At 37.2% G+C, this 14,614-nt stretch overlaps 1 protein-coding gene across 1 annotated transcript in view; it reads left to right on the top strand.

Moving 5' to 3' along the window:
* Positions 1-14,614, top strand: part of DCBLD2 (discoidin, CUB and LCCL domain containing 2) — a 103,501-nt gene that overhangs the window by 52,710 nt on the left and 36,177 nt on the right. Inside the window, exon 3 of the mRNA XM_059164373.1 lies at positions 4,552-4,689. Coding sequence (XP_059020356.1) covers positions 4,552-4,689 — 138 coding nt within the window. The remainder of the gene's footprint in view (positions 1-4,551; positions 4,690-14,614) is intronic.

The following is a 14,614-nucleotide window of genomic DNA, read 5'->3' on the forward strand; positions in this document are numbered from 1 at the left end:
TAAAACATACAAAATTAGAAAATGTATTTAAAACAATTATAGTATACTTTTTCATTGGTAGGAGAAAAAATAGTTGTAAAGAATAACTCATTTTTGGGATGCCTGGGCGACTCAGTAAGTTGGGCATCTGACTGGCTCAGGTCATGATCTCAGGGTCCTGGGATCGATAGAACCCTGCTGCATTGGCCTGTATCCTCGGCAGGGAGTCTGTTCTTCACTTTTCCTCTGCTCTTCCCCTCGCTTATTCTCTTTCTCTCTCTCTCAAATACAATCTTTTAAAAAAGAAAGAAAAATTCATTTTTAAGATACAGCTGAATGTCACAGTTCTGCTTATGTGATCTTTTGGAAACATTGATTCAATAAACAGTTTTAGAGTAAAATGGAAAGAGTAGGCTTTTAGCAGTTATCTCAAAATTAAGGTTGCATAGGTTTAAATAATTCAATTTAGGGCAAAAGTAGTATTACAAGATGATGGTTTATACAAAAAGACAAGCTGAAGCATTTACTAATTTAGTTAAGGAACGAGACTGTTGCTGGATGATGAGGGAAAGAACACAAGGGTGTTGTTGCTGTGGGTGGAAAGGAGACAGCAACTAGACACTGCAGACACTAGAGGTTTCCAAGTGCTACCCCAGATCATTTACAAAGGAGATCATGCTGTTATTAAACACTTCTCCTTGCAGCGCTAAGTGTCAACTCCATTACTGGGAAGTAGTGTGTGGAAGAAGGCGGCATGGGACAAAATGGAGGACCCAGATTCTATACTGATTTCACCTCTAACAAGAAAGTGTTATTTTGGATTGCCACCAATGTTTAATTTTCAGATTTTTCAGCTGTCAGCAGCTTGGAATAGATAGCTGAAGGCCATTTTCTGCTCTGACTCTGTGGACTTTTTTTTTTTTGTATAAAACAGTTGATCGTCTCTGATAATACACATTGTTTCAATGTTTATATTTCTTTTGAAAACCTTATTATTGAGCTATTATTTCATACCATAAAATTCACCTATTTTTAAATGCATAGTTTGATGAGTTTCAGTAAATTTATATAGCTGTGCAACATCACATTTTAAAATGTGAGTTCACATTTTAGTGAAAACTCTGTCACACCAGAAAGTTCCCTTGTGCCCATGTGTGCACTTTACCTCCAGTCCCAGGTAGCCACTGATGTATTATTTCTAAATTTTTTTATCTTTTCTAGAAAGATCATAAATAGTTTCTTCTATTTAGCGTAATGTTTTTGAGATTCATCCATGTTGCTGCATGTATCATTAGTTCGTTTCTGTCTTTTGGTGAGTAGTAGTTCTTTATATGAATATATACCACATTTTTTTTTTCTCTTAGTTGATAAACAATTAAGTTGTTTTTGTTTGGGGCAAATATGAGCAATGGTGCTGTGACCATTTGAATAACCCTTCTGTGGACATGTGGTTTCTTTCCTCTTGGATAAATAACAGAAATGGAATTGCTAGATTATGTGAGATAATATATACAAATTTTAACTTTTTAAGAAACTGCCAAAATAGGATGCCTGGGTGGCTCAGTGGGTTAAGCCTTTTCCTTTGGCTCAGGTCATGATCTCAGGGTCCTGGGATCCAGCCCTGCATTGGGCTTTCTGCTCAGCAGGGAGCCTACTTCCTCGTCTCTCTCTGCCTGCCTCTCTGCCTACTTGTGAGTTCTCTCTCTCTGTCAGATAAATGAACAAAATTAAAAAAAAAAAAAAAGAAAGAAAGAAAAAGAAACTACCAAATTGCTTCCCAGAAATGGCTATGCCATTTTACAGTTCCTACCATCAGTGTTTGAAGATATCAGTTTCTCCACATCTTCACCAATATTTGGTATTAACAGTCTTTTTGATTATAGCCATTTTAGTGAGAATGTCATGAGATCTCATAGTTTTAATATTAATTTCCCTAATGGCTAATGCTCTTGAGCATCTTCTCATGTATCTATTTGCCATTTGGTAGGTCTTTTTTATAGATGTGGCTCTTTGGGACACCTGGGTGGCTCAGTTGGTTAAGCATCTACCTTCAGTTTAGGCCATGATCCCAGCATCCTGGCATGGAGCCCTCTGTTGGTCTTCTGCTCAGTGAGGAGCTTGCTTCTCCCTGTCCCTCTGCCCCTGCTTATGCTCTCCTCCTCTCTCTTTCAAAGTAAATAAATAAAATCTTACAGATGTGGCTATTTAAATCTTTTGCCCATTTTCTAAGATGAAATTGTTTGAGTTGTAAGAATTCTTTACCCATTTTGGATATGGGTTCTTTATCAGATTAACGTTGTGTGAATGTTTTCTCCCAGTCAGTGTTGTGTCTTTTCATTTTCTTACTGGTGTCTTTTGAAGAGGGAACATTTTAAATTTTGATTAAGTGCTGATTACTCACTTTTTTCTTTAATGGACTTGCTTTTTGGTGTTGGATCTAAGAACTTTTTGCCTAGCCCAAATTCACAAAGATTTCTCCTGTGTTTTCTTGTAAGAGTTCTGTAAGTTCAGCTCTTATAATTAGGTCTGTGATCCATTTTGACTTGAAGTAAAGTTCTAAGTTCATTTGTTTTTGCATATTTATATCCAGCTAGTTTAGTATACGTGTTGAAAGAGTTATCCTTTCTCCATCAAATTACCTTCATGCCTTTGTCAGAAATCAGTTGACCACATATGTGGGTTTATTTCTGAACTCTTGTTCTACTCTACTGAAATATGTGGAGATACAGGTGTAGACATAAACATAAATAAAGATTTAGATACAGATCTAGATTTGCTGTTACAGTGTACACTGTCTTGATTACTGTGGTTTTATAATAAGTTTAAAGTCAGGTTATAGTAGTTTTTCAACTGTCTTTTTCACTACACAGTTCTGGCTGTTCTCTGTCTTTGCATTTCCATATACATTTTAGCCTCAACTTGTTAATTTCTAAAAAGAAAAAAAAACTAGGATTTTGGTAGGGATTACATTGAATCAATAGATCAATGTAGGGAGAACTGACATCTTAACAGTATTGAGTCTTTCACTTCATGAAGTTGGTCTGTTTCCCATTTTATTTAGTTTTCCTTTAATTTTTCTCAGCAGTGGTTTCTGTTTTGTGGTGTACTGGTTTTGATTTTTTTTTTTTTTTTTTTTTTTTTTAACGTGCCATGAGCCTGGGGATTGGGGCAGAGAGAAAGAATTTTAATCAGGCTCCACCATGTGGCAGAGCCCAATAGGGAGGGGGCTTGATGCCACAGCCCTGAGATGACCTTGATGAAGAGTCAGATACTTAACTGACTGAGCCACCCCAGCATCCCTTGAATTTCTTCTTTAAAAATTTGTCCCAAATAGTCTAATATTTTTGATGCTGTTAGAAGTTTTAAAAATTTCATTTCAGAGTATTTGTGACAAGTATGTGGAAATATAATTGGTTTTTTATATTGATCCTGTGACATTGTTAAACTCCCGTACCAGTTCTGTTGGGCTTTCCTTGATTGCTTAGGATATTTTATTCACAAAAACATACATAGTCCTTGAAAATGGTGTTTTTGGAAGGACACATTATTCTTATTCTAGAATGGTGTTGCCACAACCAAAAACATTTTTGGAATGTTATTCTTTATTCAGAATTTGTTAGGTTACCAGGCACTTAAGAGAATGCCTTAAGAAAAATTAAAATTTTGGGGGGTGCCTAGGTGGCTCAGAGGGTTAAAGCCTCGGCCTTCAGCTCAGATCATGATCCCAGGGTCCTGGGATTGAGCCCCACATCAGGCTCTCTGCTTTGCGGGGAGCCTGCTTCCTCTTCTCTCTCTGCCTGCCTCTCTGCGTACTTGTGATCTCTGTCTGTCAAATAAATAAATAAAATATTTTTTTTAAATGCATTTTTGTTAGTTATTGGTGGAAATCTTGCTCTAATTTTATTCTTTTTCCCTTTTATTAATCTATATTGAGGATATGCTTTTTATATGTCTGTTAAACATTAAAGGAAAAAAGCTGGCAGTTGGATATATATACACCTAAAGTTCAAGAAAAAAGTTTTGGGTAGAGGTGTATGTGAATTGTCAAAGCATAGTTAAAGTTGTAGGACTGTGCATGATTACCTAAATGCATTGACTTAAAGTTCAGTCATCCCTGGAAGAAGAATTGAGGGGAGTCTGAAAAAGGTTTAAGGGGTACCCTAAGCCCAGGAATCTAGGGGCACCTAGTGGGGAGTATGTTAGAAAATTACTGATTACCTATACATTTGCTTATTTAATTTTCATGCATGCACCTGCATGCATGAAATGCTTTAAGATAAATTTTTTTTAATTCCTCACTATTCTAAGAGTGTACAAGAAATGTCTTTCACAAGAAATTGAACCTTGTAAGATCACTGATGCCTATACCATTTTTTTCCCTTTGAATTATGTACAGTTATTGCTTGGCTGTTTTTTCTTCAGAGTAATGTGATTTTTAATCATTAAACATTCTAGTCATCATTTTCTATTTAATGTCCAGTTTGGTATATTTTTCTGATTTTCTTACCTTCATTGTAAATATTACTGACTTTATGAGAGTTATACCAAATATCTTTTTTTCTTCATTCCTAGGCAAATACTGTGGTCTGGGGTTGCAGATGAATCATTCAATTGAATCAAAAAGCAGTGAAATTACAGTGCTGTTCATGAGTGGGATTCATGTTTCTGGACGAGGATTTTTGGCCTCATACTCAGTTATAGAGAAACAAGGTAATTTTCAACTTTATATCACAACTTCCACATTTTACAATTTGTAAAAATAAAAATGAAGTGTTTCTTCTAGTACTTGTTATTCGAGATTAGAATAAAGACTAAACAGTTAATAACACATATATGAACTTTATGAATAAAATTAGTTCAGTTTCAGAATTCTAAAAATTAGAAGTATATTAAATTTTTATAAATTCCATATACTAATAATTATATAAGTTTCATACACTTTCCACAGTAGAGGAAATACTAATTTTTCACTTTTATAAGATTGGAACACAAATGACAATAATGTTTTAAAAATCTGTCAGTTATTGAAATGTGTCATATAAATATAATTTCATTATCCACAGCTTACCATTTCATAGCACTATGTTAAAGACCACATTACCATTCTTCTCAAAAGAATAGATTCTGACTCCACCAGAAGTATGCTTGGGAATGCTGTCTGAGATGCTGCAAAATAAACCTGAGATACTGGCTAGATTGTTACTGTTGATAGTGCCAAGGGAGGGAAATTAAAAGCAAGACTATTGAATGGAACAGAATGCAAAATTTACTTGAATTTCTAAAATAAAATGTGAGACTTGAATAAAATCTCTCATGAATTTTGGCTACTGTGGCATGGATTTGTTTCCTCTGCTATTAAGAGCACTGTGGTAGGAAAGTTTTAGGAAGTGCTCCTAATGCAAGGATATGTCCAACAAAGCAGTCATTTAAATCAGAAAATAGATGATTATTTTGATACTGAACAATGATTTAACTAAGCTGACAACTTAAAATTTTTAAAAAGCTGTTACTTTATATTATATAAATGAGAAAATTGAGAACCTTCTACGTGTGAGAACACTGTGCACTGAGAATGACTGAGAGCAGTACAAGCTGTTCCTTTTCAGCTCTGGTGGGTTTGAGATAAACACGATAGGTATCATTAGCAGTTTATTTAGAATGTGATAGAGGAGCAGCTGTTCTGTGGGAAGAAAGGTTTACTTTTTCCTAATTTCTGAGCTATGGAACAAAGTGGGAAAGCTAATAAAATTGCTCTGAGAGAATGAGCAAGAAGACTTATTTGGATGGAATAATGGAAAGGAAGAAACTGGAAACATCACACTGAATGAAAATGTTTCCGACAGAACCAGGGCAAGTAAGGCAGCAAGGTGTTGTAGGAGGAACACCCCTGCTTCTGTCACATGTTCACCAGGTGATTGCTGGCCAGTCATCTCACTTCTGTAACCTCTGTGGATTGATTACAAGGACTAACTCTAATATGTGTGTAGTGTCTGTAAGCCCATGACACAGTAGGCATGAAACAAATGTTAGTTTCCTCCTTTCACTACCACCTACCACAAACACATATTCATTCCCCACTATCAGGAAAGTAAGATAGAAAACACTGAGTGAGATGATGGTAGCTTCCCATCCTTTCAGGTTTATTTCTTGGAAGTCTTGAGTTCATAGGTGAGAGGATAGAAAATATACAATTCATTTGCTTCTAAAGCTCCTTGAGTTGCCTCCTCTCACTATCAGTTTAAATTGTTCTTTTTTTTTTTCATATTTTCCCTTTTCTCTCTTCATTAAATATTGAGTTGAAGGTTCCTTTTTTTTTTTAAGATTTATTTATTTATTTTAGAGTGTGCACATGCACGCGTGCTCACACAAGTACAGGAAAGGGGAGAGGGAGAGAATCCTTAGGCAGACTCCCTGCTTAGTGTGGAGCCCAACATGGAGCTGGATCCCAGAACCCCGAGACCACAACCTGAGCCAAAATTAAGAGTTGGCTGCTCAACCAGCTGAGCCACCCAGGTGCCCCTTGCTAACATTGTTGAAAGTAAATATCCCTTCATTAAAAAAAAAAAAAATTTATATTGTATATTTAAATTATGGAGCTTTTTTGTTCCACAGAAAACTGAATGTCCTATATTAAAATTTAAGATTTGACAGCGATCTCAGGTAACAGAATCAGTATGTTGTAGACTTAACATATGTCTGCCAGATTTCAAGTGGTTATATCACTATTTTACATGAATCTTAGATACCAAAGTTCTTTGAAATATCTACCATAATCTGGAACTTTTTTTTTTTTAAGATTTTATTTATTTATTTGACAGACAGAGATCACAAGTAGGCAGAGAGGCAGGCAGAGAGAGAAGAGGAAGCAGGCTCCCCACAGAGCAGAGAGCCCTATGTGGGGCTGGATCCCAGGACCATTGATCATGACCCGAGCCTAAGGCAGAGGCTTTAACCTGCTGAGCTACCCGGGCGCCCAGTCTGGAACTTTTTTATAGTAAAGGCATAATCATGGGAATTCCTCATTTCACACCTCTTTCCTGAGTTTTTACTTAGGTTTCTGTGTATACTTGCTTCCTCTAGAAAGCATTTGTTTTATTTGAAGTTATAAGTGAATTGACTGGGTGCCTGAGTGGCTCAGTGGGTTAAGCGTCTGCTTTTGGCTCAGGTCATGATCTCAGGGTCCTGGGATCAAGCCCAGCATCAGGCTCTCTGCTCAGTGGGGAGCCTGTTTTCCCCTTCTCTCTCTGCCTACTTGTGATCTCTGTCTGTCAAATAAATAAATAAAATCTTTAAAAAAAAAAAAAAAAGTCAATTGGCTAAATCCAAGAGAACCCTGGGTGGATTTCTTACCATTTCTTCTTGGGTGGCCTTTCAGACACAATTTCTTTTAATGACTCATTCATTTGAATGCTGATTGACTTTGGTTTGAGAGCCAGTGTGTTTCCATCCAGGAAACTTTGCTGCCACACTGAATTCTATGAATACTTTCAAGGAACATCACTATGTGTCCCCAGCTTAGCAACCTAGTTAGAAATTTAGAGTATTTTGGAATGAAAAGATTGTGAAAATTTTTGCTACACAGCTTCTTTGTTTGTTAAACTCTCACAAACACTTGATAATGTTATGCTATGTATTGTTAATAGAGTCATGATTTTGTGTGAGGTAGACTAATCTTCATGCCTTTATGCAAGAACACATGGCAAAATTATATTTCCTTCAGTGCCGTATTTCCTGCAATATGCCTAGCACTGGGAAAGCAGCAGTATAAATAAGAGACAGTTATTCCTTCATGGAGCTTACAGTACAGGGTTGGGGAAAAGCATTAAACACATGATAGAAGCTCAGTTCCAGTTACGGCAAGAAGTATGATGAAGGGAAACTTCCAACAATAGGCCAGAAGGTTGGGAGGAGTGGGAGATTATAAAGAGCCTAATAACTTTTACAGGAAGTCACTTTTAAGCAGGGAACTCAAGGATTAATTGGGAGGTTCTAGATGGACAAGAAGGAAAAGGAAACTATTCTAGGGAAGAGAATAACAGATGCAAAGACCCTGTGGTGGGAAGGAGCTTTGGAGGAGCAAGAAAGGAAGCTGGCACATCTAAAGTGGAATTGACTGTTTGGTGAGTAGTTCATGTTATTCAGGGCCTTGTAGAAAATGTCAGGGTTGAAGCTTATTCCTAAGAGTTACGGAAGCTGTAGTGATATGATTGGACTTGTTTTTGTTTATTCTTTCCATCTTTTCTGGTCTGTGAAAAGTGGGTTGAAGACAGGAATAATAGTAGGGAGTCCAGTGAAGAGGCTATTGGAGGACTCTGGGTCAGAAATGATTGAATTAAGAGGTCTTATTATAAATGTAACTCTAGAATTAAGCCAGATTCTAATCCTTTCTAAAGACTTGAGAAACAGACCTATCTGCTACAAGAAAACATTTCAAAATACTAAGATTCTTCCTACATGATTTTCAGTTGTAGTAGGAGGCTTTGGACACAAAGAAGCCTTCTTGTATGAATCAGAACTCCTTGGAATACCCCCGTTGTGTCTAGGACACTTTACTTGTGTCCTCTTTACTTTTGTGTCAGTTTTCATAACTTTCATGGTTTTATTCCTCTCATTTAGTTTTAATGATCTTTGAGCAGTACTGTCCAGTCTTTTCCATTACCAGTTATCTCTTAATTTTTACCTGTAAATCTCAGTTTTGAAAGAATATATCTGCCAGTGAAAGGAACTTTTTCTGTTTACCCAAAGAAATACAAAACAACTATTATTAACACATGCAGTAATTATTAGAGGATTGGTATTTTTACTCTGAGTTGGTATAATTATATCAAATTCCAGCTAGACTTTCTGAAATTGAAATTTTTTTAAAGATTTATTTATCTTTTACTTTTTTTAATTTTAAATTCTATTAACATACACTGTATTATTAGTTTCAGAGGTAGATGTCAGTGAGTCATTAGTCTTTTATAATACCCAGTGCTCATTATATCACATGCCCTCCTTAATGCCCATCACCCAGTAACCCCATCTCTTTCCCCCCTCCCCTCAGTTTATTTTCTATGATTGAGAGTCTCTTACAGTTTGTCTCCCTTTCTGATTTCATTTGGTTTTATTTTTCCCCTCCCTTCCCCTGTGGTCCACTATTTCGTTTCTTAGATTCAACAAGTGAGTCAGATCATATAGTTTGTCAGATCATCTGATTGACTTATTTCGCTTAGTATAATACCCTCTAGTTCCATCCACATTGTTGCAGATGGCAAGATTTCTTTTTTTGATGGCTAAGTAGTATTCCATTTTACATATATACCACATCTTTTTTATCCATTCATCTGTTAATGGACTTTTGAGCACTTTCCATAGTTTGACTTCTGTGGACATTTCTGCTATAAACATTGTTGTGCAGGTGCCCCTTTAGATCACTACACTTGTATCTTTGGAGTGGGTACCTCATAGTGCAATTGCTGGGTTGTAGGGTAGCTGTATTTTCAACTTTCTGAGGAACCTCCATGCTGTTTTCCAGAGTGGTTGCACCAGCTTGCACTTCCACCGAAAGTGTAAGAGGGTTCCCCTTTCTCCATGTCCTTGCCATCATCTGTCATTTCCTGACTTGTTAATTTTAGCCATTATGACTGATGTGAGGTGATATCTCATTGTGGTTTTGATTTGCATTTCCCTGATGCCAAACAACATTGAGCATTTTATCATGTGTCTGTGATGTTGAGTATTTTATCATGTGTCTGTTGACCATCTGTATGTCTTCATTGGAGAAATGTCTTCATATCTTCTGCCCATTCTTGATTAGATTATTTTCTGAGTGTTGACTTTGATAAGTTCTTTATGGATTTTGGATACTAGCCCTTTATCTGGTAAGACATTTGCAGGTAGGTATCTCCCATTCTGTCAGTTGTCTTTTGGTTTTGTCAACTGTTTCCCTTGCTGTGCAGAACCTTTTTATCTTGATGAAGTCCCAATAGTTCAGTTTTGCTTTTGTCTGACAAGAAGTTGCTGTGGCTAAATTCAGAGATTTCTGCCTTGTCCTCTAGGATTTTGGTGAATTCTTGTCTCATATTTAGGTCTTTCATCTATTTTGGGTCTATTTTTCTATATGGTGTCAGAAAGTAGTCTGGTTTCATTCTTCTGCATGTGGCTGTCCAATTTTCCCAACACCATTTGTTGAAGAGACTGTCTTTTTTCCATTGGACATTCTTTCCTGCTTTGTCGAAGATTAGTTGACCATAGAGTTGAGGGTCTATTTCTGGGCTCTCTATTCTGTTCCATTGCTCTAAATGTGTGTTTTTGTGCCAGTACCATACTATCTTGATGATGACAGCTTTGTAATAGAGCTTAAAGTTTGGAATCGTGATGCCACCAGCTTTGGTTTTCTTTCTCAACGTTACTTTGGCTATTTGGGGTCTTTTCTGGTTCTATACAAATTTTAGGATTATTTTTTCCAGCTCTGTGAAAAAAGTTGATGTTTTGATAGGGATTGCATTGAGTGTATAGATTGCTGTAGGTAGCATAGACATTTTAGCAATATTTGTTCTTCCATTCCATGAGCAGGAAATGTTTTTCTGTTTTTTGTGTCTTCCTCAATTTTTTTATGAGTTTTATAGTTTGCTGAATACAGATCCTTTTCCTCTTTGGTTAGGTTTATTGCTGGGTATTTTATGGTTTTTGGTATAATTATAACTATAAATGGGATCAACTCTTTTTTTTTTTTTTAAAGATTTTACTTATTCATTTGACAGACAGAGATCACAAGTATACAGAGAGGCAGGCAGAGAGAGAGGAGGAAGCAGGCTCCCTGCTGAGCAGAAAGCCCGATGCGGGGCTCAATCCCAGGACCCTGGGATCATGACCTGAGCCAAAAGCAGAAGCTTCAACCCACTGAGCCACCCAGGTGCCCCTGGGATCAACTCTTAATTTCTCTTTCTTCTGTCTCATTATTAGTATTTAGAAATGCAACTGATTTCTGTGCATTGATTTTATATCATGCCACTTTGCTGAATTCCTATATGAGTTCCAGTAATTTGGGGGTGGCGTCTTTTGGATATCCACATAGAATATCATGTAATATGCAAAGAGTGGGAGTTTGACTTCTTTGCCAATTTGGATGCTTTTTATTTCTTGTTGTTGTCTGATTGCTGAGGCTAGGATTTCTAGTACATTGTTGAACAGTGGTGGTGATAGTGGACATCGCTGCCATGTTCCTAACCTTAGGGGGAAAGCTCTCAGTTTTTTCCCATTGAGAATGATATTCACTGTGGGCTTTTCATGTATGGCTTTTGTAATATTGAGGTGTGTTTCCTCTATCCCTATACTGTGAAGAGTTTTCATCAAAAAAGGGGTGCCTGGGTGGCTCAGTTGGTTAAGCATCTGCCTTTGGCTCAGATCCCAGGGTCCTAGTACTGAGCCCCACATCAGACTCCCTGCTCAGTGGGGAGCCTGCTTCTGCCTCTCCCCCACTCCGCTCATGTTCTCTCTTCCTTGCTCTGCTGTCTTTCTCTCTCTCTCTCTCAAATAAATAAATTTTTTTAAAAGGGAGTAGGAGATCTTAGTTTTGTCTGGTCCTGGGAATTCAGCTAGATAGCTGTCAAATCATTGAGAACACTGTAAACCCAACCTCGGATCTAAGAAAAGAATTGCTGCAATCCTACAAATAGAAAAGCGACCACTTTCTACAAGAATGACAAGATGGAAAAACTCATCTCAAAAAAGAGAACAAGAGGGACCTGATCAATATGGATGTAAGTAAGATGCCAGAACTGGAGTTTAGTAAAATGAATATAAAGATACTAGCTGGGCTTGAAAAAAATCATAGAAGACACTAGAGAATCCCCTTCTGGAGAAATAAAAGAACTGAAATCCAATCAAGTCAAATCAAAAAGGCTATTCATGAGGTACAATAAAAAATGGGAGTCTATAATTGCTAGGATAAATGAGACAGAAAGAGAATTAATGATATAGAAGACAAAGTGATGGAGAATAAGGAAGCTGAGGAAAAAAAAGATAAACAACTACGGGATCATGAGGGGAGAATTCAAGAGACAAGTAATACCATAAAGTGAAACAATATTAGAATATTTGGGATCCCAGAAGAGGAAAGGCAGAGATAGGGAGACAAAAGGTATATTGGAGCAAATTTTAGCAGAGAACTTCCTAGTCTGGGGATGGAAATAGGCATTTAAGTCCAGAAAAAACAGAAACCCCCCTCAAAATCAGTAAGAATAGGTCAACAACCCAACATAGAGTAGTGAAGCTTTCAAATCTCAGAGACAAAGAGAAAATACTGAAAGAAGCTTGGAACAAGTGGTCCATGACCTATAAGGGTAGAAACATTAGATTGGCAGCAGACTTATCCTTAGAGACCTGGTAGGCCAAAAGGATAAGCATGATATATTTAGGAAGCTAAATGAGAAACGCAGGCAGCCAAGAATACTTTATCCTTCAAGTCTGTCATTCCAAATAATAGTAGAGATTAAAAAAATCTTCCAGGACAAATGGAAGCTAAAAGAATTTGTGATCAGTAAACCAGCCCTGCAAGAAATATTAAAGGAGATCTTTTAAGCGAGGAGAGAGCCCAGAAATTAACATAGACCAGGTAATATGGTGGCACTAAGTTCATGTCTTTCAGTAGTTATTCTGAATGTAAATGGGCTAAATGCCCCAATCAAAAGGCACAGGATATCAAATTGGATAAAAAAGCAAGACCTTTTGATAAGCTGTCTGCAAGAGACTCATTTTAGACCCAAAGACACCTCCAGATTGAAAATGAGGGGGTGGGCGGGGCGCCTGGGTGGCTCAGTGGGTTAAGCCTCTACCTTCGGCTCAGGTCATGATCCCAGGGGCCTGGGATCGAGTCCCACATAGGGCTCTCAGCTCAGCAGGGAGCCTGCTTATCATCATCTCTCTCTCTGTCTGTCTCTCTGCCTATTTGTGATCTCTCTCTCTGTCAAATAAATAAATTCTTTAAAAAAAAAAAAAAAGAAAAGAAAATGAGGGGGTGGAAAACCATTTATCATGCTAATGAACATCAAAAGAAAGCTGGGGAAGCAATGCATATATCACACAAATTAGATTTTAAACCAAAAGAGATAAGCAAGTACACTATATGGTAATTAAACAGTCTATCCAACAAGAAGATCTAACAATTTTAAATATGTATGTCCCTAACCAGGGAGCAGCCTATTAGATAAACCAGTTAATAATAAAATAAAATAAACATATTGATAATCATAGTAGGGGACTTTAACACCCCACTTATGCAATAGACAGATCATTGAAGCAGATCACAACAAGGGAACAAGGGCTTTGAATGACACACTGGACCAGATGGACTTCAAAATATTCAGAACATCCCATCCTAAAGCAACAGAATACACACTCTTCTGAAGTGCACATGGGACATTCTCCAGAATAGGTCACATACTGGGTCACAAGTCAGGGGTCAAAAGGTACCAAAAGATTGGGATCACTCCCTGCTTATTTTCAGACCACAGTGCTTCGAAATTTGAACTTAATCACAAGAGGAAATTTGGCAAGATCTCAAACATATGGAGGTTAAAGGTATCCTATTAAGAATGAATGGGTCAACCAGGAAATTAAAGAAGAATGAAAAAACCTATGGAAACAAATGAAAATGAAAACACAACTGTTCAAACCCTTTGAGATGCACCAAAGATGGTCCTAAGAGGAACCTCTGTAGCAAGCCTTTCTCAAGAAACAAGAGAGCTGGAGAAGGAATAGTAAATAAAGCCTAAGCTTAGCTTGAGAAGAGAATTAATAAAGATTAGAGCAGAAATCAATGATATACAAATCAAGAGAATAGTAGAAAAATCAATGAAACTAGGAGCTCGTTCTTTGAAAGAATTAATACGATGGATAAACTGCTAGCCAGTTTTATCAAAAACAAAAGGAAAGGGCCCAAATGAATAAAATCATGAATGAAAGAGGAGAGAGCACAACCAATACTGAGGAAATACAAACCATTATTAGAGCATATGGGCGACTATGCCAACAAATTAGGCTAGCTGGAAGGAATGGATGCATTCCTAAAAACGTAACAACTACCAAAACTGAAACAGGAAGAAATAAGAAAACTTAACAGATCTGTAACCAGCAAAGAAATTGAGGCAATAATCAGAAACCTCCCAATAAACAAGAGTCCAGGGTCAGGGGGCTTCCCAGAGTAATTCTTCTCAAACGTTTGAAGAATTGATATCTATTCTTCTCAAGCTGTTTTAAAAAAATAGAAATGAAAACCAATCTGAGGGTTTTGAAGGGGCGGGGGTGGGAGGTTGGGGGAGCCAGGTGGTGGGTATTATAGAGGGCACAAATTGCATAGAGCACTGGGTGTGGTGCAAAAATAATGAATACTGTTATGCTGAAAATAAATTAAAAATAAATTTAAAAAATAGAAATGAAAGAAAAACTTCCAAACTCTTTTTTTTTTTTTTTTTTTAAAGATTTATTTATTTATTTATTTGACAGAGAGAAATCACAAGTAGGCAGAGAGGCAGGCAGAGAGAGAGAGGAGGAAGCAGGCTCCCTGCTGAGCAGAGAGCCCGATGCGGGACTCGATCCCAGGACCCTGAGATCATGACCTGAGCCGAAGGCAGCGGCCTAACCACTGAGCCAC

The sequence above is a fragment of the Mustela lutreola genome, chromosome 2, assembly GCF_030435805.1.
Source record: "Mustela lutreola isolate mMusLut2 chromosome 2, mMusLut2.pri, whole genome shotgun sequence".
Taxonomy (NCBI): domain Eukaryota; kingdom Metazoa; phylum Chordata; class Mammalia; order Carnivora; family Mustelidae; genus Mustela; species Mustela lutreola.